Source organism: Podarcis raffonei, chromosome 5 (genome assembly GCF_027172205.1).
Source record: "Podarcis raffonei isolate rPodRaf1 chromosome 5, rPodRaf1.pri, whole genome shotgun sequence".
In the NCBI taxonomy this organism is placed as follows: Eukaryota; Metazoa; Chordata; class Lepidosauria; order Squamata; family Lacertidae; genus Podarcis; species Podarcis raffonei.
Window position 1 is genome coordinate 87,645,909 of NC_070606.1, and position 23,041 is coordinate 87,668,949.

Genomic DNA, 23,041 nt, shown 5'->3' on the forward strand with positions numbered 1-23,041 from the left:
AACTTCAGCCCTCCTCTAGTCTCCTTGTGCATTCTAGAAGCCTTTCCAACCACAGTAGGCTCCCCACTGCAGAAAGTCCCCTGCTTAAGTCATTAAGGCCGATGGGAACAGAGGAGGTAGGATAAGCGTAGCTGCCCAGCTTCTTCTGCTAGTTTTAAGGGGGGGGTGTTGTGACTCTTAATATTGCAATTGAGGTACCTGAAGAAGGCTTCGGTCATGGCTTAGGAATGGGTGCAACTGCTTGGTTCCACTGCAAAATGTTTCTAGCAGAGCACAAGGAGCAGTTTATTTGGGTTTTGAGTACCACCACCCTATCTTTGGTGATGCCGTTGTGTGTCTTCACCTCTTCTATGCATACATGCCCACGATTCATCTCGCCACTGACACTAACGCCATCATCTTTTGTCTCTCTAGGTTTCCGATATCCAGGCAAGGACCGTTTTGCTCACATGGTCTCCTCCGAATGACCTTCTGAGTGTGGATAGGCACAGCAACGGTTTGCCTTATACCTGTATTTACGAAGTTGCCTTATCAGACAAAGGGAGGGATGGAAAGTACAAAATGATTTACAGGTAGAGAATATGCAAGTGCTGCAATTTTTACAAGGTTTTTAAATAAATAAATAAAAACTAAGGTGTTGGGGTTGGAAGGGTAAGGAGAAGCTGCCATCGCTGTTTTTCCAGCGTGAAGCACAATGTTCCTTCCACTTTCACAGTTGTCATTTTGCCATTTCCTCCTCCCTTTCAGCTCCCCTCCCAGCGTTTTTTTCCATAGTGTTCACCAGCTGGAATAGCCGTCTGCTAAGTGTGTGTGTGTATCCCAATGACTTCCAGAGCGGAATATTGGTGGCATGCCAGCTTGACTACTGTGTAGTCCACACATTTCATCTAGAAAGAGGCCATTTAGCAAAGAAATTTACGAATTCACCTTTTGCCTTGGAGAGCATTTCCATAAGCTTGGATGTCACTGAATTTTAATATGGGAAGCAATAGGGCTCGTGGAAGTGTGGGCTTTCTATGTATAGTCAAGTGCAGCATCGTACTGCTTTAAACAGTCACAGTTTCCTCCAAAGAATCCTGGAGGCTGTAATTTGTTAAGGATGCTGAGACGTGTTGGAAGAACCCATCTTCCCCCCACAGCAGAGCTGTAATTTCCAGACTGGTTGAACAGCCAGACCCTCTTCCGAGGGAACTGTAGCTCTGTGGGAAGAAGAGGGGTCTCCTAACAACTTTCAGCGCCTTTAAGCAACTACATTTCCCAGGATTCTCTGGGGGAAGCAGGGACTGTTTAAAGTGGTATGACACTGATTTAAATGCGTAGTGCAGTGGAGGCCTTTCTGTTGTAAAGGCTCTGGACTTAGAATGAGTTTAGAACATAGTGGCTGGGCACAATGGGTTGGCTTTCGTAACATAGGCTACGAAAGGTTGTGAGCGTGTCACTGTAGTCATACAATCCATCTTTTGTACCAAAATCCAGTGGTACATTGGTTCCCAAATGGCTTGGCTCCCGAACAAATCGGCTCCCGAATGCTGCAAACGTGGAAGTGAGTGTTCTGGTTTGCGAACGTTTTTCAGAAGCTGAATGTCCGGCTCAGCTTCCGATTGAATGCAGGAAGCTCCTGCAGCCGGTTGGAAACTGCGCCTTGGTTTTCGAACTGTTTTGGGAGTCAAACGGACTCACGGAATGGATTAAGTTTGAGAACCAAGGTACCACTGTACAGTGTCTTTACAGCCATATCCTGATGTATGCCAGTGGAAATTCCACTGCTTTAAAACTCTCCATGGTATCCAAGAGGCATAGAAGTATTATTTTTATACTGCCCTTTAAGAGAGGTTTACAAAATGAATGAAACAATGAGCATACGCATACAAAATATATATTTTGTAAAAGCTGTAAAACGGCGCCAGAATTGACTCGAGAATAGCCAAAAAGAAGAGTGGGGTAGGACTGATTTAGGCCTCTAGCCTCCATGATCCATTGATGACCATTTTTCTCTTTTTGGCATCAGCAATGTGAGCATGCCTGGACTGTGTTAGACATTGATTAGAGGTTGCTCCGTCCTTAAAAAAAGAAAGAGAGAAATATTTACAGTGTACTCTGTTATGGAAAATAAAACCTTGGATTAGCTCTATTGTGCTTAATTGCATTTTGCACTGTTTGAAATTACTACTTTTCCTTATGAGGCTGTTTTTTTATGTCTTTAGAAGTAAGGTGTGCTATACATTTATGTAAACTGGCACTCTTTGCATGAATGTTACCATTTTTCATTTTCTTTTTTCAGTGGAGAAGAATTGGAATACAAACTGAAAGATCTTAGGCCAGCAACGGAATATCATGTCAGGTGAGCTACATCGGTTGGGAAGATTTTGCAGTTTCAATCCATTCAGTGATCCATGTTGCAGCAGACTGTCCCAAACTTTATAGTTGCTGACATTTACATGTGGATATTTCATTATCTGGCTTAATTTTGTAAGTGCTTGAAAACAGAATCGTGTTTTCCCCTCTTTTGGGATATAATCCAAGTCAATGTTGGCAACTTCTACCAGCTTGACCAATCGTTGGTGTTCCTTAGTGTATCGCTAAGTTTACGGATATTAACAAAAGTTATCTGGGATTGTCAATATTTGGACGGTCACTGTAATGTGAGTAAACGTAAAATACTGGAAATGTTCTGTTTTTCTCTTGACTACATAGGTCAAGGATAAGACCCCCTTTCCACACATGTTTAAACAGGCTGCGTGCTCCAAATCTCTCCCTGCCTGTTTAGATTTATTTCGTTGTTTTACTTTCCGTTGCTGGATTGTTGTTTCTAAGGAAAAACTTTAAAAAGCTTCTAGAATGGTTGAGTGATAAGAATAAGGTAGACTAGATGTTCCTGCCTACCAAAAAAAAAAAGAAAAAAAGAAAGAAGAATATTGTGTCTCAGTCTTGTTAGAGCAGGGTTTCCCAATCTTGGGTCTCCAGTTTTGGTACTACAATTCCCATCACCCTTACAACTGGCCCTGCTAGCTAGGAATGATGGGATTTGTAGTCCAACAACAGCTGGAGACTCCAGCACAGAGTATTAAAAACAAAACGCAAAAAAGCACCCCCACACAAAGTGTCTCCATTTCAGCCCAGCTGAGTCTTTACCTGCCCCACATTAAACGAGGACATGGCTAGGCCCAAGCAGCCTCACAGCCGAATGAAGAGGCTTGGTGGGCTCAGTTAGGCCTTTGGACTAGAGTTTCTCCATGCTTGAGTTAATGAATGTGGAACTAACGGATGATTGTCAACTAAGGCTGTGTTCAGACATGGAGTTTATTGCATTAGTTTTGTTGTTGTTTAGTCGTTTAGTCATGTCCGACTCTTCGTGACCCCATGGACCAGAGCATGCCAGGCACTTCTGTCCTCCACCGCCTCCCGCAGTTTGATCAAACTCATGCTGGTAGCTTCAAGAACACCATCCAACCATCTCATCCTCTGTTGTCCCCTTCTCCTTGTGCCCTCCATCTTTCCCAACATCAGGGTCTTTTCCAGGGAGTCTTCTCTTCTCATGAGGTGGCCAAAGTATTGGAGCCTCAGCTTCACGATCTGTCCTTCCAGTGAGCACTCAGGGCTGATTTCCTTCAGAATGGATAGGTTTGGTCTTCTTGCAGTCCATGGGACTCTCAAGAGTCTTCTTCGACAATCAGCCTTCTTTATGGTCCAGCTCTCACTTCCATACATCACTACTGGGAAAACCATAGCTTTTACTATACGGACCTTTGTTGGCAAGGTGATGTCTCTACTTTTTAAGATGCTGTCTAGGTTTGACATTGCTTTTCTCCCAAGAAGCAGGCGTCTTTTAATTTCGTGACTGCTGTCACCATTAGTTTTACTGTATATATAATACTAGCACTTCTGTCCCAATTTCAACCGCCCTTTACACAGCATTACCTTGTGTTGTAGAAATGTGGCTTTTTGGTTAACATGCCACCATGCTAAATTTTAAATGGCGGGAAAGAACTGCAGGCCGCCATACTGCCCCAGACCTTATCAGCACAAAACTCCCACCATTTTCCAAGTTAAGGGAGTTGCAAAATGGTATTTTCCTGGAAACGACACAGAAATGAGCCCTGAGCTTCCACTTGATTTCCAGAAAATGGCTTTTATGTTATATGAAAAGTCACGTAAAATGCAAAAAACAAGCAGTTATGGAAATGCCTAAGTTTTTCTTGGAGTAGACCCATTGAAATTAATTCGCCTAACTTAGTCTCGTTCATTAAATTTAATGGATCTGCTCTGAGTAAGATGTAGTTGGCTACTGCCCAAGTTCACCCCAGAGAAGGGTGCAAGAAGATACCCGTATTTCTCGCTCCATAAGACGCACCTGCCCATAAGACCCACCTAGTTTTTAGAGGAGGAAAAAAAGGGAAAAAACTTCTGCGCAGAAGCAAGAAAAGTAAGAGCTGCCTACATGGCTTTTGTCCTGCTTTGCGCAGCTCTCACTTTGCTTGCCCATCCCTCCTCCCGCCTCGCTGTAAACCGAGGCAACGCCGGAGGAGGAGGAGACACACCGGGACAGATGCTTTGCTTGTTTTACAGCGAGGCGGAAGGAGGGGCAGACGGGAGCCCCTTCCGCCCCTCCTCCCAGCTCACTGTGAAGCCAGCCTTTAAAGCAAGAGCTGCGCAGAGCATGTCAGTGGCTCTTGCTCTGCTTGCTTTACAGCGAGCAATGGACGGGAGCCATGGCTCCGGCTGTGGAGGTACCCCTCAGCTCACGACTGCAGCGGCAGCTGAGGGATCCCTCTGCCGTCCAGTGCATTCGCTCCATAAGACGCATAGACATTTCCCTTTACTTTTTAGGAGGGAAAAAGTGTGTCTTATGGAGTGAAAAATACAGTAAATCCCCAAACAGGTTCCTGGGGACCTGTGCTAGATTGAGGGCGAATGAACATCTGGTGGGCTTTGTGTTTTTCTGCCACCACCAGAACTCCCTTCTCTGGCATGTCGCAGTGTGAGGGAAGCATTCTTGTCCAGCCGTTGGTTCCCTTTGGTTTAAGGGAGGGAATTGCTCTGGGTTGCCTTGCTACGTTTTGGCAAAGGCAGAGAGGCTGTCTTTTTTTCTTGCTCCATGTGTCGTCTCCCACATTCACACACCAATAAAGAAGGCGTTCAAGAGATACGGCCTAGAAATGATTCACAGAGGAAACATACGGCTGGACCTAAAACGACAGCACACCCGAGGTTATACGGGAGAAGCTATTTACGTGTTCATTTGGTTGCCCAGTTTAGACGAGAGAGCGCAAAAGCGAAGTCAAGAGTGTCTTAACCTTGGCAACGTTTTCCAGAGGTTGACATTTTCAGAGGGATAAACTGTTCTGGAATATGCCTGTGGTTTTTGCTGCCATGCCTGAGAATCCTACTCTACTGTATAAGGCTTTCCAGCATCTTACATATGTCACTCCTTTGTGAATGCAGGTGTCTTTATTTCTTCCCAAGGAGATGTCATTGTGGGTCATGTTCAGCGCTTAGTAGCGTAAAATAGAAACCCACACAATGTTCTTATACAATTTCTAGTTGCTTTGTTTTGTCTGCATCCCTTTTAAGGGAGCTCTGCATTCGAAAGATACACGTACAAACACGTAAACATTTGGGTTAACTCGTTCATTTTACAATGTAGTAGATACGGTGCACATATTGCCATATGTCCCAAGGCGAGCTGATGAGGCAAAATTTGCACTGGCTCACGCCTTATGTCCTATACCAGTTCTCAAGGAGTGCTAGTCTTCCTTGAGAACTCCAAGCCAGTTCTTCAAAGCTTCCCATTCTAGCACTTCAGTAGAGTCATGGCAATGCCTTGCTGAATGGATGGTGCAAATGTTCTTGCCTCTCACACCAGGTTCTGATTCACTGCTCAGCCTGCAAAAAAAGAGAGAACACTGAAACTCAAAATATGGAGAAGCCCCCCCAGTCGCAGGAGGTCATTTTTGAACCAGGATAAGGCCATATTGATGTGAATAAATAACCTAAATTTGGCTGAACTTTCTGCTGACAGAGGGGGCTTGTCTGGACTGAAGATGGTTAGTTTCTGGTTCCTTTCCCCTGCATTTGGACTACATATTGAGCTTGTGCCTTTGAACTGTTCTGACTGCCCTACAGAAGCTGGTTCCACTCTAGTAAAAAGAGCCTCTTACACAGTAGCATCTATTTTTTAATTTAACTACTTTAAAAACTGCTTGATATTTCTTTTTTTTAAAAAAATCTGTTTTAATTTGTATACAAAAATGTAACACAAAAGCGTATACAAAGCAGAAAAACCGGTAAAACAGTATTATAAAAACAGGAATTCACTAACAGAACTGCTCCAGCAACTTATCAAACATTCACTTGTTTTCAGAAAATACATGTCTGTGTGGTATCCTGCTCCTACATTGGCTTCCCGGACATTTCCCATCCAAGGCACTAATCCAGTAGATCGGGGGGACCAGGACCTGTGGCCCTTCAGATGTTCTTGGATTTGAGCTCCCATCACTCCTGATCATTGGCCATGCTGGAGGTTGGGACCTATGGGAGTTGTGGTCCAACGGCATCTGAGCAGGTCACATGTCCTTCATCCATGCAGTAGGTGTTCGGCGAGGCTGCAGCGTCAGATAACACTAAGTTGTCCACCGGGGTCACCCAAGACCGACCTGCTAAAACAGAGACATTCTAGTGAGGTTGGCGAAAGGATCAAGGAGCCACTCCTCCTTCAGATGCAGCCAGATCAATAACGCCTACTTATTTCCCCCCTTCAAACTTTGTTCCCTATTTCAGGGTATATGCCGTCTACAATTCAGTAAAGGGATCCCGTTCAGAACCCGTTAGCTTCACCACGCACAGCTGTGCCCCGGAATGTCCTTTCCCACCCAAACCTTCGCACAGGACCAAAAATTCCCTAACTTTACAGTGGAAGGTAAGCAGTGTGAAAGCTCTGAGATCCTCTTTGTGCTGTATCCTTTCAAAAAACAGATTGGTGGACTGTTTCTGGGATATACGAGCAAGGCAATGGAAAGTACGTTTGCATCGACAATAAGCTGTTTCCTATGTGGGCTGGGACTTCCCACCATCACAGAATTGTAGAGTTAGAAGGTAACCCAAGAGTCATCAAATCCTTCCCCTTCTGAAGGGGTATACCTGAAGGAGCATCTCCACCTCCATTGTTCTGCCCGGACACTGAGGTCCAGTGCCGAGGGCCTTCTGGCGATTCCCTCACAGCAAGAAGCCAAGTTAGAGGAAACCAGGCAGAGGGCCTTCTCGGTAGTGGCACCCGCCCTGTCCCTGTGGAAAGCCCTCCCACCAGATGTCAAAGAGAAAAATAACTACCAAACTTTTAGAAGACATCTGAAGGCAGCCCTGTTTAGGGAAGCTTTTAATGTTTCATAGGTTATTGTATTTTAGTGTTTTTTTGGAAGCCGCCCAGAGTGGCTGGGGAAACCCAGCCAGATGGGCGGGTTGTAAATAATAAATTATTATTATTATTATTATTATTACTACTACTACTACTACTACTACTACTACTTCTGCTACTTCTGCTAGGCTCGGGCCTCTTCCTATGGACATTCTTATGTGATTTTTTGAAGGGCTTCTCTTTATCTTCCTGCTTTTGTCAGGCAGCTGAGGGTTCCCACCTGATCTTCTTCCTGTCTCCAAGCTATCAGTGACTGGCCTGGTTCACCTGTAACAATAAGCCATGGCTTGTTTAGACTGAGTGAGGCTTGTTTGAATGCCTGAACTCAGCCTAGCTGGCTAACCATGGTTTGGGGGAGCGGTGTTTGAAGCAAGCCACAAAGTGTGAATTCATGGTTTGGTATCAGTTTATGAACCATGGCTTGTTTTAACTGATGTTGCGTCCAAATCCAACAGCCTTGCCTAACCACCCCAAGAGGCTTACAAAGCAGCAGCAACGTGAGGCAAGAGCAGCTGGAGAACAAGCCAAGCTTTAGAGAAACCAAGCCATGGCCTGTTTGGTCGCCTTTGAGATGATTCATGGTTCATTGAACCAAAAAGCGGTTAAAACAAACCATGGCATATTGTTACGTCACTTCTGGTGTTAAACCCGTCAAGCCGTTTCTGCTGAGAGGAACTCTATTGTAGCGTTTTGTGTGGGAAGTTGAAGACGTTTCTGTAACATTTGGGCTCAGAAAAGGGAAAATTCAGCAATGTGGTTAAAACTGGCTCAAATCCTGCAAGCTGTTTTATGCTTCCTTTGTGGATTTTCTGCTCAGTAGTCTCCACACAGCTGGTGTGATGTGTGAGGCAATCTTCAGGTTTGCTTCAGAGGGGGACAAAATTTATTAAGAGGAACGCTCATGACCAGAAGAGGCACGAATGAAGGCACTGTATAGCTGATGTGGTAAAACACTTGCTTTGTTTGCAAAAGAACCGAGGTTCAGCCTCTGGCATTCCTAGACCCCAGTTTGACACTCTGGAGAACTGTTGCTGGTCAGTGTAGGCAAGATGGTCTGACTGGCCTAGATGGTCTCACACAGTATAAAGTAGCTTTCTGTGTTTCTGTATAAATGATGATCATGAAAGTGTAAATGGAACCCATTTACTCTTTCCAGGTGCAACATCTGTTTAAATTTTTGCTGTGGGGATTTCTAACAGTCTTTTTTCCCTGTAAGCTTCCTGCCAGTTTCCTATTCTGTTCTTTCTCCCCATACACAGGCCCCTATCGACAATGGTTCAAAAATCACCAGCTACCTTTTAGAGTGGGATGAGGTAAGTGGTAATCAATCAGGAAAAACAGCAATGAGCTTTCTGTTTTACCATAAATCTGTTCTGTAGAGAAGCACAAAATCCTTCAAACGCAGGAGAATGGAACTCTGGAGGTGTAAAGTCAGCTTTTTTGTGGTTGTGCCCTGTAAAACATCTTCGACAACATGTAATCAACGCAATTCAGAAACACCAGTACAGTTCAAACCATGCAGGTGATTATGGCTGCATATGGACCATGCATTTAAAGCACTTGACTCCCCCCAAACAATCCTGGGAGCTGTAGTTTGTGCAGGGTGCTGGGAATTATAGCTCTGTGGGGGGATAAACTACAACCCCCCATGATTCTTTGGGGGGGTGTCATGTGCTTTAAATGTATGGTGTGTATACAGCCTCCGTCCCTGGTATTAAGGTCTTAAAAGTGAGTGAAAAATTGTACATTTTTGTATTTGCTGACCTCAAGTGCGTTTGCTTTTTTTGTTGTCTTAAATGAGTTGTCACCAACCTGGGGCCATTCAGAAAATTTGGACTGCGACACCCATTAGAATATCAGCCAGTCCCTGGTGTGATTGCCAGTGGAAAACAAAATACAATCCACTGTGAGGCATCTAAAATAACAGCCAACCCATACCTAGCTTGGGAAGTCTATGCATGTTTATTTCTTTAAATCCAGTTCTCTCCTGCTCTTCCTCTGTACACGAAAAACATTAAAATATAAAAAAAGCCGCAGCAAAAAATAACTCACATCCGTCAAAATAAACAGGTGGGTCAAAAACTCCTGAGTGAAGGAGACATGAAGGAGTCATCCAAATCTCTCAGGAGAAGAGTTCCGGAGGTAGCCACAGAAAATACCTTTTCGCACATTGTCACCAGACAAAAAAAGACAATTTGAATAGATAAACAAATGTGACTTATTTCAAAAACTCTACAGAGGTGAACTTTGTAAGCTCCTGAAAGAAAACGGTATTGTGTTGAGACAGCAAGTTACTTCTCAAGTCTGCCAGCTTTGGATACAGAAGGAGAAACTGCCTTTTAAGTTTCTTTAGAAAATAAAGAAACTTAAAAGTGAGGAGGAATTAAAAAATAGAAAGTGAGGAGGAATTAAAGAACCTTTTAATGAGGGTGAAAGAAGAGAGCGCAATATATGGTCTGAAGCTCAACATCAAAAAAACGAAGATCATGGCCACTGGGCCTATCACCTCGTGGCAAATAGAAGGGGAAGAAATGGAGGCAGTGAGAGATTTTACTTTCTTGGGCTCCATGATCACTGCAGTCACGAAATTAAAAGACGCCTGCTCCTTGGGAGAAAAGCAATGACAAACCTAGACAGCATCTTGAAAAGCAGAGACATCACCTTGCCAACAAAGGTCCATATAGTTAAAGCTATGGTTTTCCCAGTAGTGATGTATAGAAGTGAGAGCTGGACCATAAGAAAGGCTGATCACTGAGAAGAATTGATGCTTTTGAATTATGGTGCTGGAGGAGACTCTTGAGAGTCCCATGGACTGCAAGAAGATCAAACCTATCCATTCTGAAGGAAATCAGCCCTGCGTGCTCACTGGAAGGACAGATCCTGAAGTTTAGGCTCCAATACTTTGGCCACCTCATGAGAAGAGAAGACTCCCTGGAAAAGACCCTGATGTTGGGAAAGATGGAGGGCACAAGGAGAAGGGGACGACAGAGGACAAGATGGTTGTACAGTGTTCTCGAAGCTACCAGCATGAGTCTGACCAAACTGCGGGAGGCAGTGGAAGACAGGAATGCCTGGCGTGCTCTGGTCCATGGGGTCACGAAGAGTCGGGCATGACTAAACGACTAAACAACAACAAGAAGAAAATAAATAAATAGGAAAAAAGGAGAGTTAAGCAGGCACTTCAGTGTAGCCTGCTTAGTGGCAAGCTGTCCAGGAGCTCCCAGACTTGCCGTCGGCTCCACCAGCTAATTCAGGCGCAAATTTTAACCCGAAATCGAGGCTTTAGTCTGTTGAGAACACTGATCATTCAATCAGAGTGTGCAGCATAAGGTACACGCAGGCATTGCACAGAAGGAGGTGCGCACATGTGAATTTTTTTTAACGTCGATAAGCAATTAGTGAAAGATCTTCCATTTTGACTTTGGAAAATGTGACATTCATGAATCCATATTAAGTTTTGTGCTGTTGTTCTCTTTCAGGGAAAAAGAAGCAATGTTTTCAGAGAATGTTACTTTGGGAGCCAAAAACATTACAAGCTGACGAAGCTTTGTCCGGCTGTGGGCTACACATTCCGATTAGCAGCTCAGAATGACATAGGCATCAGGTAAGTTGCACCTGATCACAGCTGCACCTGTGTGCGTTGCCAGCCTCCCAAATTGAACTCAGAGCTAAGAATTATAAGACCCCTTTTGGATCAGACCAGAGGCCTACCTAGTCCAGAATTCTGCTTTCTACACTGTCCAACCAATTTTGTTCCAGTAGAGTATGTAGGGCAGGGAGGGTGGATGGCAGGGAGACCAGCAGTCAGGGGAACCTGAGTCAGTGCCCGTCTTCCTCCCTACTATGATATGTAGGGGCAACACTGAGACTAAGGAGCAGGGTGGATAAAACTCAATGATTTAAAAAAAAATAATCAGAAAAATTGGATTTTTAAAATTTAAATCAGATTTATTTTATTTACTGTATTTTTCGCTCTATAGGACGCACTTTTTCCCCTTCAAAAATGAAAGGGAAATGTGTGTGCGTCCTATGGAGCGAAGACGCCATAGCCCTGCGACCCTCTCCTGGCTGGAGAGGTAACGCGGGGCTATGGCAGGAGCCTCTATAGCCACGTGTCACCTCTCCAGCCGGGAGAGCGCGCGCAGGGCTAAAGAAGCCATAGCCCCGCGACCCTCTCCCAGCTGGAGAAGTGACGCGTGACTATGGCAGCAGCCTCTCTGCTGCGCCTTTCCGCTGCTCCCTGACCTGCTCTTTGGGGCTGGTGGTGGGCTTCCCCCCGCCAGCCCCAAAGAGCAGGTCGAAAGGAACCTGAAGCCTGGAGAGCGAGAGGGGTCGGTGCGCACCGACCCCTCTCGCTCTCCAGGCTTCCAAGGTAGCCGCCTGAACGCACCTTAAACGGCACCTTGTTTTAGAGCGGGAAAACAAGAGGGGGAAAATTCTCCCACTCTCTGCGCAGCCCCTCCTGCCACTTCACTGAAGGGGCGCTGGGCAGAGAGCGGAAGAATTTTTTTCCCTTGTTCTCCCCCCTCTAAAACAAGGTGCATCCTATTGTCCGGTGTGTCCTATGGTGCGAAAAATACGGTAAATGGGATTTTTAAAATAAAATGCTTTTGGGGGAGAAATTTTTCTAAAGATAGTTTTCTATTTAAGTTACATTATAGTGCAAAGGCTATTCATCAGGAAATAAGGATTTGTTTTAAGTTTTTCATGTGTGCTAAAACTCAGTCTACGTTTTTTGTTCTTTTTTAAACCCGTTTAACCACATCAGTTAACAAACATAGATACATATGCTATAATGTTATTGTTTTAATTAAATAAATTGTTTAAATTGTTATTAAGGAAATGATTGTTTTTCTCCTTCCAATAAAGTACAACATAAAAGTTGTCCAGATATAAACAGTTAACTTCTTAAACCTCACAATGATTTCATAATTATCTGTCAATGTATTTCTAATAGTATAACCAAATCAGTAATTTTTTATATAACTGTAAAAACCACTGAAAATTTATTATTCCAAAAATGAAACCTTCATCTGGTTGTAAATATTAAGATTATACCAGCAAGAATGAGTCTTTCTTTTAAAAAAAAGAAAAAGATTTAAATCAAGAGTTACTGACTAGTGATTTAAATTGAATTGATTGCCTTCCTCGCTCAGAACAGGAGAGAGACAGAATGTGCATTTCAGCCTCAATTCACAGCTGAAAACGGAAAAGTGTCAGCATCAAGTTAGGGATAATTATTTGTTGTGTTTATTGAAAAATAATTATATACCACCATTTGTGTACTGAAGTATTGGTGTTTGTGTATCGCAGTGAATCCTAAAACGTAAACCAGAATTAGAAACACGAAACAAAGCTGTATTCAGCTTCCACTAGTAGAGCGAGTAGTCGCAGTTAGCAGGACTAGGCAGGATTTGGAAAGCAGAACAGAAGTAGCTCAGGCAGAAAGGCTGGTAGAATGTTCAAGGGTAGCAACGCACATGATCAAGGAAATTCAGCCAGGACACTCTAGTCAGTTAGACCCTCTACCTGGTAGAGGGCTGGAAGAATTGACAGGTGTGGATCTGTGGCTTCCTTGTTTTGCTGGCACGGGCACCAAATAAAACAGAAGTTCTAGTCCCGCCAGTTCCAAAACATGAGCCCTTTCCCCATTTTTTATACCTTATCTTTGTTTGGTTCAAGTACGGCCACAGATTCAGATGAGGCACTGCGTCATCTCAGCCAGCCTTGTTATCTATGGCAGGCATAGGCAAACTCGGCCCTCCAGATGTTTTGGGACTATAATTCCCATCATCCCTGACCACTGGTCCTGCTAGCTAGGGATCATGGGAGTTGTAGGCCAAAAACATCTGGAGGGCCGAGTTTGCCTATGCCTGATCTAAGGGGAAGTCTCCACCCCAAACGGCAACTAGCAAATCCGGTGTCTGCCCAGCACCTGCTCACTAAGATTCAATTTAGAATTTAGAATTCAAAACAGTGTGCGACTACTAAGCAGGAAAGGGGTTTCAGGTTTTTTTTGGGGGGGGGTGTCTCGTTGCACTTTGCAGTATGTTTGAAGGGCCACGCTCTCCCTCTTCTTTTGCTCCTTAGTGGCTTCAGCCAAGAAGTTGTATGCTACACGTCAGGGAATATTCCTCAAACCCCTTCTGCACCGAGGCTTGTCCGCGCTGGAGTCACCTGGGTCACCCTGCAGTGGAACAAAGCAGAAGGCTGCACACCAGAGGAAGTCACCACCTACACCCTGGAGATTCAGGAGGAGGATAATGTAAGTTCTGAGTTAATGCAGCCAAATCCAGGAAGGTCTGGCATGAACCTGAATACAGAGGAAAGCCCGCACTGGGTTGAAAATCCAGGGCACCCCACTCCTCTTGGTGTTTTTTCACAGGTGTATTCTGCAACATGTTCTTAACACAATAATGGTGTACTAGTTATCCTGCAAGGCTACCCCAGTGCTGCCACGTTATTGCATCACGGAGGGGCTACGTGCAACAAAATCGGGACAAAAATGGAATTGGAATATTGGTGGTACAAAATGTTACGGGGTGTGACTGCCCCAGTACTTTTGCAGGCAAACAGTAATGAAATTGGTATTGCATATGACTGCCCTGATAGCATCATGAGCACAAATCGTCATGGATGTGCAGTAAAAACGAGGTGTGCTTTTATCCTGTGGAGGAAGGTTCCCAAACTGTGTGGTCCAGGGGTCAGCAACATTTTTCAGGTGTGGGCCAGTCCACAGTCCCTCAGACCACGTGGTGGGCCGGACTGTGTTTTGGGGGAAAAATATGAATGAATTCCTATGTCCCACAAATAACCCAGAGATGCATTTTAAATAAAAGCACACATTCTACTCATGTAAAAACACCAGGGAGGCCTCACAAATAATCCAGAGATGGACACATTCTACTCATGGAAAAACACCAGGGAGGCCTCACAAATAATCCAGAGATGGACACATTCTACTCATGGAAAAACACGCTGATTCCCGGACCGTCTGTGGGCCGGATTGAGAAGGCGATTGGGCTGCCTCCGGCCCCCGGGCCTTAGGTTGCCTAACCCTGGTGTGGTCCATGGACCACCAGTGGTCCATGAGCATCATTCAGGTGGTCCATGTCATGCTTGCATTAAATATCCGTACTGTTTTTAATTGTATTATTGCTTCTGTTACCATTTTGCATATTGCATTTTATTGTATATTATAGTTTGATTTCTGTGGAATGCAAAGGGTAATGCAACATAAATAGGAATGCAATTAAAGAGTATACAGCATCTCCCAAAATGCATTAGAGTTGCCGCAACAGGCAGGAAAATCATTTAAGTGATCCACCAAGACCATCAGGAAATTTCAAGAGGTTGGTGATGAAAAAAGTTTGGGAACTGTCAGGATACATCAACGCAATAACTCAGGGTCAGTTGACATCCCACGGAAGGTGACTAACTCCTGACAGGAACCACGGCTCCGGGGAGAGCAAAGGTTCATTCTTTCAGGTTGGCAGCACATAACTGCCACCCATGTTGTCTCTTCATGGTAGAGAAGTTGGGAAAGGCAGAAGTGAAATAGTTATGTGTCACAGAGTCTTGGCTGGTATTTATTTGCTCCAAGTAGACTTTGGAGCTCACGAAGCCACAGAGCGAAATTCTTATACTTTCATCTGTTACATGTCATTTGATAAATTAAATAGTGAGCTCATTCTGTCGCTGTGGATCCTTTATGCGGCCAAAATGCCACAGAGAGAGAGAGAGACAGGGAGAAGGATATATTAGCAGGCTTGGGGGAACCCCACCGTTTGCAGGAAGGGAAAAATAAACGTTGGGGGGGGAGTCTAGAGGGCAGTGGGAGAAAATGAGGGAATGACTGGGGAAGGAATACACACTGATTGTTGGGATGATGAGGCGGGGCAGAAAGCCAGGGCTGGTGTGGTTGGAATGACACATCCTGTAAGGGTGTGTGGATGGCTGCTACAGCATGCCATGCTGCAAAGTTTTGTTGCAGTCCCCACTGGACTGTTTTAATATCTACAGAGGCAGAAATTCATGCAGCTGCACCGATCTCAATAAATTGGGGGCTTCTGCGTATTGAATTGTCTTCCTGGTTGCTACTTATAGAGCCTTAGCTGAAAAGTCACAGTGCCCTGGAATGTCTTAAGGGCCTTTTATAGCATTTGTATAGGTCTTGCGATTTAGTTTTCTGAGTCCATTGTGAAAAGAGGGTTATATTAATAGGATCTCCTATGACCCACGTAACAAAAGTTATATCTGAATCCGAGCCTGAACCTTCGTCATCAGATGCGCTGGGCTTAAAGTGCTCTACACTTGAGCGTTCCTATGAAACCTTCGCAACACAAAACAATTCGCTATGTGGTGCCATAGAAACAACATTGAAGGGACCCAGAAATAATGATGTCCTTGGCTGCAAGGGACAATCTATGCATCCTTTGTGAAACCAGACCAGGGAGTGCTGGAGGTGGAGAGCTTTTTCTGAGTACTTTCTGTGTGTCCTTAGTTTCCGCTGCGCTTTGCTTAAATTCCCCACCCGCCCCGTTTGTGGGCGGCCCTTCTCTTCGCCCCTGTTGCAGGCTGTGCCGCCTTAACACGTGTGAACTTAGTAAGTGTGCAGTGCTGCACCCAAAATGGCTCCCTGTGCAAAGCAAAAGAACAAAGGGGTCCAATTAAAGGAAATCCTTTTATTGCTGCTTGCCACTGTATGTCAAGCACACAGTGTTGTTGTTTTTTGCAGGGGGGTTAATTCTTAATTGGCCGAAAGGACAAAGCTTAGGTTGAGTTGTTTCTCTCCTGCCCAATCTCAGTGCAACATGGTAGTTCCTTTGTAGTCATCCTCTAATGGTGGTGAAATAGCAGCAGGGACTTCTCGGTGGTGGTGCCCACCCTGTAGAATACCCTCCCATTGGATGTCAAGGAGTTCAGTAACCATACAACTTTTAGAAGACATCTGAAAGCAGCCCTGGATAGAAAAGTTTGTTTAATGTTTTATTATGTTTTTAATAGGTTGGAAGCCACCCAGAGTGGCTGGGGCAACCCAGTCAGATGGGGGGGGGTATTATTATTATTATTATTGTTGTTGTTGTTGTTGTTGTTACTGTGTTTTTCCATCTATAAGATGCCCCATATGTAAGACACCCCCTATTTTGGGGGACTCAGATTTAATAAAATGGGAGGAGATACTATCCGTGTATAAGACGCCCCCTAATTTTTGACATTATTTTTTAGGGAGAAAGCCTAATCTTATACATGAAAAAATACGGTATTACTACTACTACTACTACTACTACTACTACTACTACTACTACCAAGCAAGCTGTTGGCCCATACATCAGCTCTGTTTTGTTTATATCAATGGCCCATTGTCCAGCTTTTGATATTGCGCTGGGATGGTGGTGCCTTAAATCATCACCGTACTCATGTTTGCAAGTATTAATGGCTCATGTCAGTCAGCCTTGCCCAGTGTTTTGGAATACAAATCCCACCAACCTCGTGGGCTGGGGCTGATAGGAGTTGTAGTCCAAGACATCTGGAAGGCACCAAGTTCAGGAAGGCTGGCTCATACAACCGATCCACAAATGTGAGTATTTTACAACTATTCCAGGTTCATCACACATACCCAGTGTTCTGGCTTGTTTGATAACCTTGGCAGTGCACCCTCACTTTATAAGCAAAGGGTTGGCGAGCTGGTAGGATGCTGCTGAATGCAGACCACCTCTCAAAATGCAGAGCACTTGGTGCCACATTTGCGAGTCTTCTTTCTTGACAGAAGGAGGCGGTTGCCTTAGATTATCAGTCTAAGGGTAATCTTTAAAGCTCATATGTGAGGCTTTAGATCATGGGTAGGCCCTATTGCCTTCTAAATCCGGCCTGCGGACGCCCCGGGAATCAGCGTGTTTTTACATGAGTAGAATGTGTGCTTTTGTTTAAAATGCATCTCTGGGTTATTTGTGGGGCCTGCCTGGTGTTTTTACATGAGTAGAATGTGTGCTTTTATTTGAAATGCATCTCTGGGTTATTTGGGGGGCATAGGAATTCGTTTATTATTATTTTTTCAAAATATAGTCCGGCCCCCCACAAGGTCTGAGGGACAGTGGACCGGCCCCCTGCTAAAAAAGTTTGCTGACCCCTGCTTTGGATTCATGCTCATGAAGAAAGCCTCTCCTTGTGATAAGATGCCCACGTGGCTAGAAGGGGCAATACTGGGTTTGCGCTCCGTCTGCTTGGATGTTTGGTTTGAGTGCCGCAGTTGTTTCAGGAGGCAAACAGGCTACGGTAGCCCAGGAAGGTTTGATAAGAGGGCAGTGTCTGGTGCAGTCCTGAGAGGTAGCGCCAAGTTCTCAGCATGTTCCCTCCCTCTCCCTCACCCCCTGCTTTTTAAGCCCACAACAAATGCACCAGAGACAGTCTGCAACCAGCTTAAAAATAATAATTCAGAACTACAGAATCCTGGGAGGAACCTGGAATGAGAGGATTTTGCCTGCAAGGAAGGCTCACAGCTGTCTATGGAGGCGCAGGTCAATTCTCTGTCCAAGGCAGCTGTTTACCAGCTCCACCTGGTACGCAGGCTGAGACCCTATCTGCCCGCAGACTGTCTCACTAGAGTGGTGCATGCTCTAGCTATCTCTCGCTTGGACTACTGCAATGCGCTCTATGTGGGGCTACCTTTGAAGGTGACCCAGAAACTACAACTAATCTAGAATGCAGACTGGGAGCGGCCGCTGAGACCACAGAACACCAGTCTTGAAAGACCTACAAGGGCTCCCAGCACGTTTTCAAGCACAATTCAAAGTGTTGGTTCTGACCTTTAAAGCCCTAAACAGCCTTGGTCCAGTATATCTAAAGGAGCGTCTCCACCTCCATCGTCCAACCCGAACACTGAGGTCCAGCACCGAGGGCCTTCTGGTGGTTCCCTCACTGCGAGAAGCCAAGTTACAGGGAACCAGGCAGAGGGCCTTCTTGGTAGTGGCACCCGCCCTGTGGAACGCCCTCCCTCCTTTTCAAAGAGAAAAATAACTACCAAACTTTTAGAAGACATCTGAAGGCAGCCCTGTTTAGGGAAACTTTTAATGTTTAATATGTTTTTGTATTTTATTAATGTTGGATGCTGCCCAGAATGGCTGGGGAAACCCAGCCAGATGGGCGGGGTATATTATTATTATTATTATTATTATTATTATTATTATGCACATTCTGCGAAAGAGAAGAGCATCTCTCTTCATGGGGCAACAGTGCCTTGTCGCTTAGAGACGTAATGAGGTTGACACTGTTCCTTAATTGACTCTGTAGTTCCTGTTTAACTTATGTCCTCCTTTACGCCTTAGGATAGTGTGTTTCACCCAAAGTACACTGGAGAAGACCGAACATGTACTGTGAAAAATCTTAAAAGAAGCACACAATATAAATTCAGGGTAGGTACTCTCTCTCTCTCTCTCTCTCTCTCTCTCTCTCCCTCTCCTTTTTCAATCTCCCCCCCCCAACCCCAATTTTCTATTGCAGGACTTAACTCTTCATATTGTGATGTTATATTTACATGGTTCGTATTAGATGTTTGGAGAAATGGAATTATTGGGTTAAAAGATGGGGCATTCTGGGGGAGTTAGCCTGCCCCCTGCTGTCTGCTCCAGCTACAGCTGATGGCCTCCCCACTATGTTAGATCCTGTTGCTCCAGGATTAGGATCGCAGCCCATTTTGTTCTCATTTGAAATGTATCTTTGATTACTTTTGCTCACACTCTGAAATCTTGTTATGCTCTCTTGTTACTGAAACAGCAATGAAAATATTTTGGAAGAGGGGTGGAAGCAAAAGTCTGGAATTGGAGTCCGGGGGGCCTGGATCTGTTTTTTGCATTTTTGTGAAGAAGGGGGGGGGGAGGCTCAGCGATTTTGGGGTCTTCCTAAAAAAAGGCTTGGGTTTTTACTTTTTGAAATATGGCAACCCTGCTGCACTACCAAGACTTCAAACCATGGAGCAGGTGGAAAATGGCTAGCAATTTAATAAACAAAAATCAGTTTTAAACTGGTTAGAAGGAAAGGCCATTTTGAATCTTACCTTTTTTGCTCTGCTATCCTAACATGTCCGAACCAAAATAGCATTTAAATGTCCTTTATGTCTTTCACTCAAGTTATCATTGTCATTGAGTTCCTACCAATTAATTAAAATTTTGGGTGATTTATTTAAAAACTTTCATTCCTATTTAATTAACATCTGCTTGCTGCTCCTCATCGTACTTGGGAGTTTGCATCCACAAAAAAAAAAAATCTGGATTTAATTTTAGTTGTAATTTTAGTATCTGGCCACTAGGTGGTGCCCTAACTTTGTTTTTTGAGAGTTTATACTTTGTGTACACGTCAGAATTCTGATTTGAAATCTATTTGTGTGTACAGAAATAGTTACTTAGCAGTATGAAAGCAGCTCCATTGTTGAACTTCAGTGTCAGCTCTTACACGGTGGCTCAAAGAAGTAGCAATTAAAATGCCGGGAAATATTCAGAATGGAAAACCTATCTCCTATTGATAACTATTTTAAGCGTCTTGTTTTCAGGTGGGAGGCAGACAATTTTTGCGGGAATTGAAAGCACTTTTTAAAATGGGAGACTGCTTCACTTTCACCTCTAGCAAACAAAATTTCATCGGAAATTGCAGTAAGAGAAATTAAGTGACTCAGAAATAAATATGACTAATTTCATTCAGACTCGATTCCAGTGAGTGTTCTGTTTGCTTCAGTGAGTTGTATTCAACTAACTGACATTCTGAGTGTCTGAAATTAATGGACCATAAGTGGAGTAAGAGCCATTGTTTTTAATGGTTCTACTCTGAGTAGGACTAACATTTGATACAGCCCCAGTACAAATAACTTAGGGTGGTTTGCGCCCAACATCTTTCAGATCCTGGTATGGGAGATGCTTGCTAAGACTGTGTGGGGAAGCCGAGCCAGGTGGGTGGGGTATAAATAATAATAATAATAATAATAATAATAATAATAATAATAATAAAACCAAAGAAAAACAAAGAACAATACATAACACTGTAAACACACTTTCCAAAATGAATACTAATAAAAAAGAGAAGAATAGAAGATATAAAGAAAAAAGAAAAGAAAAAATACTTTTCATAACCTGAATTATTACCAAATTCTTGCTTCAAATACTGCAATATATAAATCTTAGTTAAAATATTATAAAAGACTTCCACCGCATTCACCACACTTCTCTTAGTTGTCTTACTCACCTTTACATCTGTTCTTCAATCATTTTCCTTCCTTAGATTATTTCATAATCAATCAAATCTTTATGTTCCCTGTATTCATCGCAAGGTTAGACACAGCCAAATTTTCATATCTGAGCCCTGCTTGTGTAAATAATCATTTAAACATTTCCATTGTTTCTGAATTAATTTTTTTGACTTATGCCTTATTAAATCTGTCAATTTTGCTAACTCCAGGTACTCACAAAGTTTACTTAACCATTCCCCCTTTGTTGGAATATACCGTATTTTTCGCCCTATAGGGCGCACCGGCCCATAGGGCGCACCTAGTTTTTTGGGGGGGATAAAGAAAAAATATATATTTCCCCCCCAGAACAGGCTGCTGTCCGCAAGCTTTGGGAGCCCGGCGGGAGGTCACGCCGGGCTCCCAAGGCTTGCGGAGAGCTTCCTGAAGCCTGGATTCACCCCATAGGACGCACACACATTTCCCCTTCATTTTTGGAGGGGAAAAAGTGCGTCCTATAGGGCAAAAAATATGGTAATTTCCTTTCCAGTGAGTGGCTACCAACATTCTCGCTGCCGTTGTTGCATACAGAAATATGTGAATTTTATTATTATTATTAGTTGGGTGGCCTCTGAGACTCTAGAATCCATCCATAGACTAGTCGGCTAAGTTGTACTTCAGTAGACCCACTGAAATGAATGAGGTGCATTGATTTCAGTGGGTTTTGCTTTGAGCAACACTTAGCTGAGGTGCCACCCATTTTTTACTTTCTCAAGTGATTTCTTTCGGGTCTCTTGCACAAGGCAGCTTATAATCTGGAATACAGAGATAACCATGTCCGTTTTGTTGCAGCTCATTGCCTCCAACGTAGAAGGGAAGAGCAGTCCCAGCGACGTCTTGGTCTGTACAACAAGCCCTGACCGGCCGGGGCCTCCCACCAAACCCGCTGTGAAAGGGCCAATCACATCTCAAGGCTTCAGCGTCAAATGGGGTAAGGTGCCTCTTGCGTAATACTGGGCTGTCGTCTTCTTGCATCCTTAAATTGTGGAATCAGGAGCTGCCTGGTTGGGAGTGGAAAGAGTAAAGAATTGCACATATATGTCCTTGATTCCCATCAAGTCAGCATCAGCTGAGAATAAGCCAGTGCAACTGGGGAGTTCCTACAGTTGCTCAGCTGTTGTTGTTGTTTAGTCGTTTAGTTGTGTCCAACTCTTCGTGACCCCATGGACCAGAGCACGTCAGCCACTCCTGTCTTTCACTGCCTCCTGCAGTTTGGTCAAACTCATGCTGGTAGCTTCGAGAACACTGTACAAGCATCTTGTCCTCTGTCGTCCCCTTCTCCTTGTGCCCTCCATCTTTCCCAACATCAGGGTCTTTTCCAGGGAGTCTTCTCTTCTCATAAGGTGGCCAAAGTATTGGAGCCTCAGTTTCAGGATCTGTCCTTCCAGTGAGCACTCAGGGCTGATTTCCTTCAGAGTGGAGAGGTTTGATCTTCTTGCAGTCCATGGGACTCTCAAGAGTCTCCTCCAGGACCAGAATTCAAAAGCATCAATTCTTCTCAGCTGTAGCAACCCATAACTTGCTGGGTTCATTCCAGTGTCTTTGGCTGCTGGGTGGTATTTAAGATGGGGTCTGGTGGGTGATCTTTGCACTGTACAGAGGGAATCCAACATGTCAAAAAGAATAGATTCTGAATCTACTAGTCACCTGTGAAGAATTGGTGCCTGCTGTCTTCTGTAGCTTCTGTAACAAGATTCCCCCCCCCTTTTTTTTAACAGACCCTCCTCAGGATAATGGTGGTTCAGAAATCCTAAATTACCTGTTAGAAATTTCAGAAGGAAGCTCTGAAGGTAAGTTGAACTATTGCAAGAAAACATCATTGAATGTCAACAGAATGAGAACAGTGTTATAATAATTATCCAAAGGAGGTCGTATATCAAATATTTTTAGATTGCATCAAACGATTTCATTTGGGTTATCGCTCAAACAGGATTTTTTAATTGTGGATTTATTTTCCATTGCCTAAGGAGCAGGAAGTATGAGATGTGTTGTTGCTGTTGATATCATTTTTATTTATTATATTTTTATATTTAATTCATTTCTGAAGTGAACAGCGAATGGCATTTTTTTCTGATTTAACTTAGTGGTCACTCACTGTATTTTGCTAATTGGATACCTGGCAAATTAACTTTAACAAACCAAACAAACCATAGTTAAGATGTTTTAAATTGTGTGTATTATTTTTTCATATAATGCCAAGTTATTTTTTAGAAGAGAATAACCCAGTATTTTAACCTTCGGGTTTTTGTTCTGCCTGTCACAAAACTTGAAATGGAGGCTTTTGTACAAGGCAGATACAAAGCCAGCAAAGCAAAATGACCACCTGTACCTTTTTAATGGAGAACCACTTTAAGGAAGCT

The 23,041-nt window shown here is 43.9% G+C and overlaps 1 protein-coding gene across 1 annotated transcript in view; it reads left to right on the forward strand.

Moving 5' to 3' along the window:
* FNDC3B (fibronectin type III domain containing 3B) overlaps positions 1–23,041 on the forward strand; it is a 267,953-nt gene that overhangs the window by 202,433 nt on the left and 42,479 nt on the right. The window contains exons 8-16 of the mRNA XM_053390554.1: positions 415–572; positions 2,282–2,341; positions 6,778–6,916; positions 8,671–8,724; positions 10,891–11,015; positions 13,502–13,676; positions 18,736–18,822; positions 21,474–21,612; positions 22,400–22,471. Of these exons, the coding sequence (XP_053246529.1) occupies positions 415–572; positions 2,282–2,341; positions 6,778–6,916; positions 8,671–8,724; positions 10,891–11,015; positions 13,502–13,676; positions 18,736–18,822; positions 21,474–21,612; positions 22,400–22,471 (1,009 nt within the window). The remainder of the gene's footprint in view (positions 1–414; positions 573–2,281; positions 2,342–6,777; positions 6,917–8,670; positions 8,725–10,890; positions 11,016–13,501; positions 13,677–18,735; positions 18,823–21,473; positions 21,613–22,399; positions 22,472–23,041) is intronic.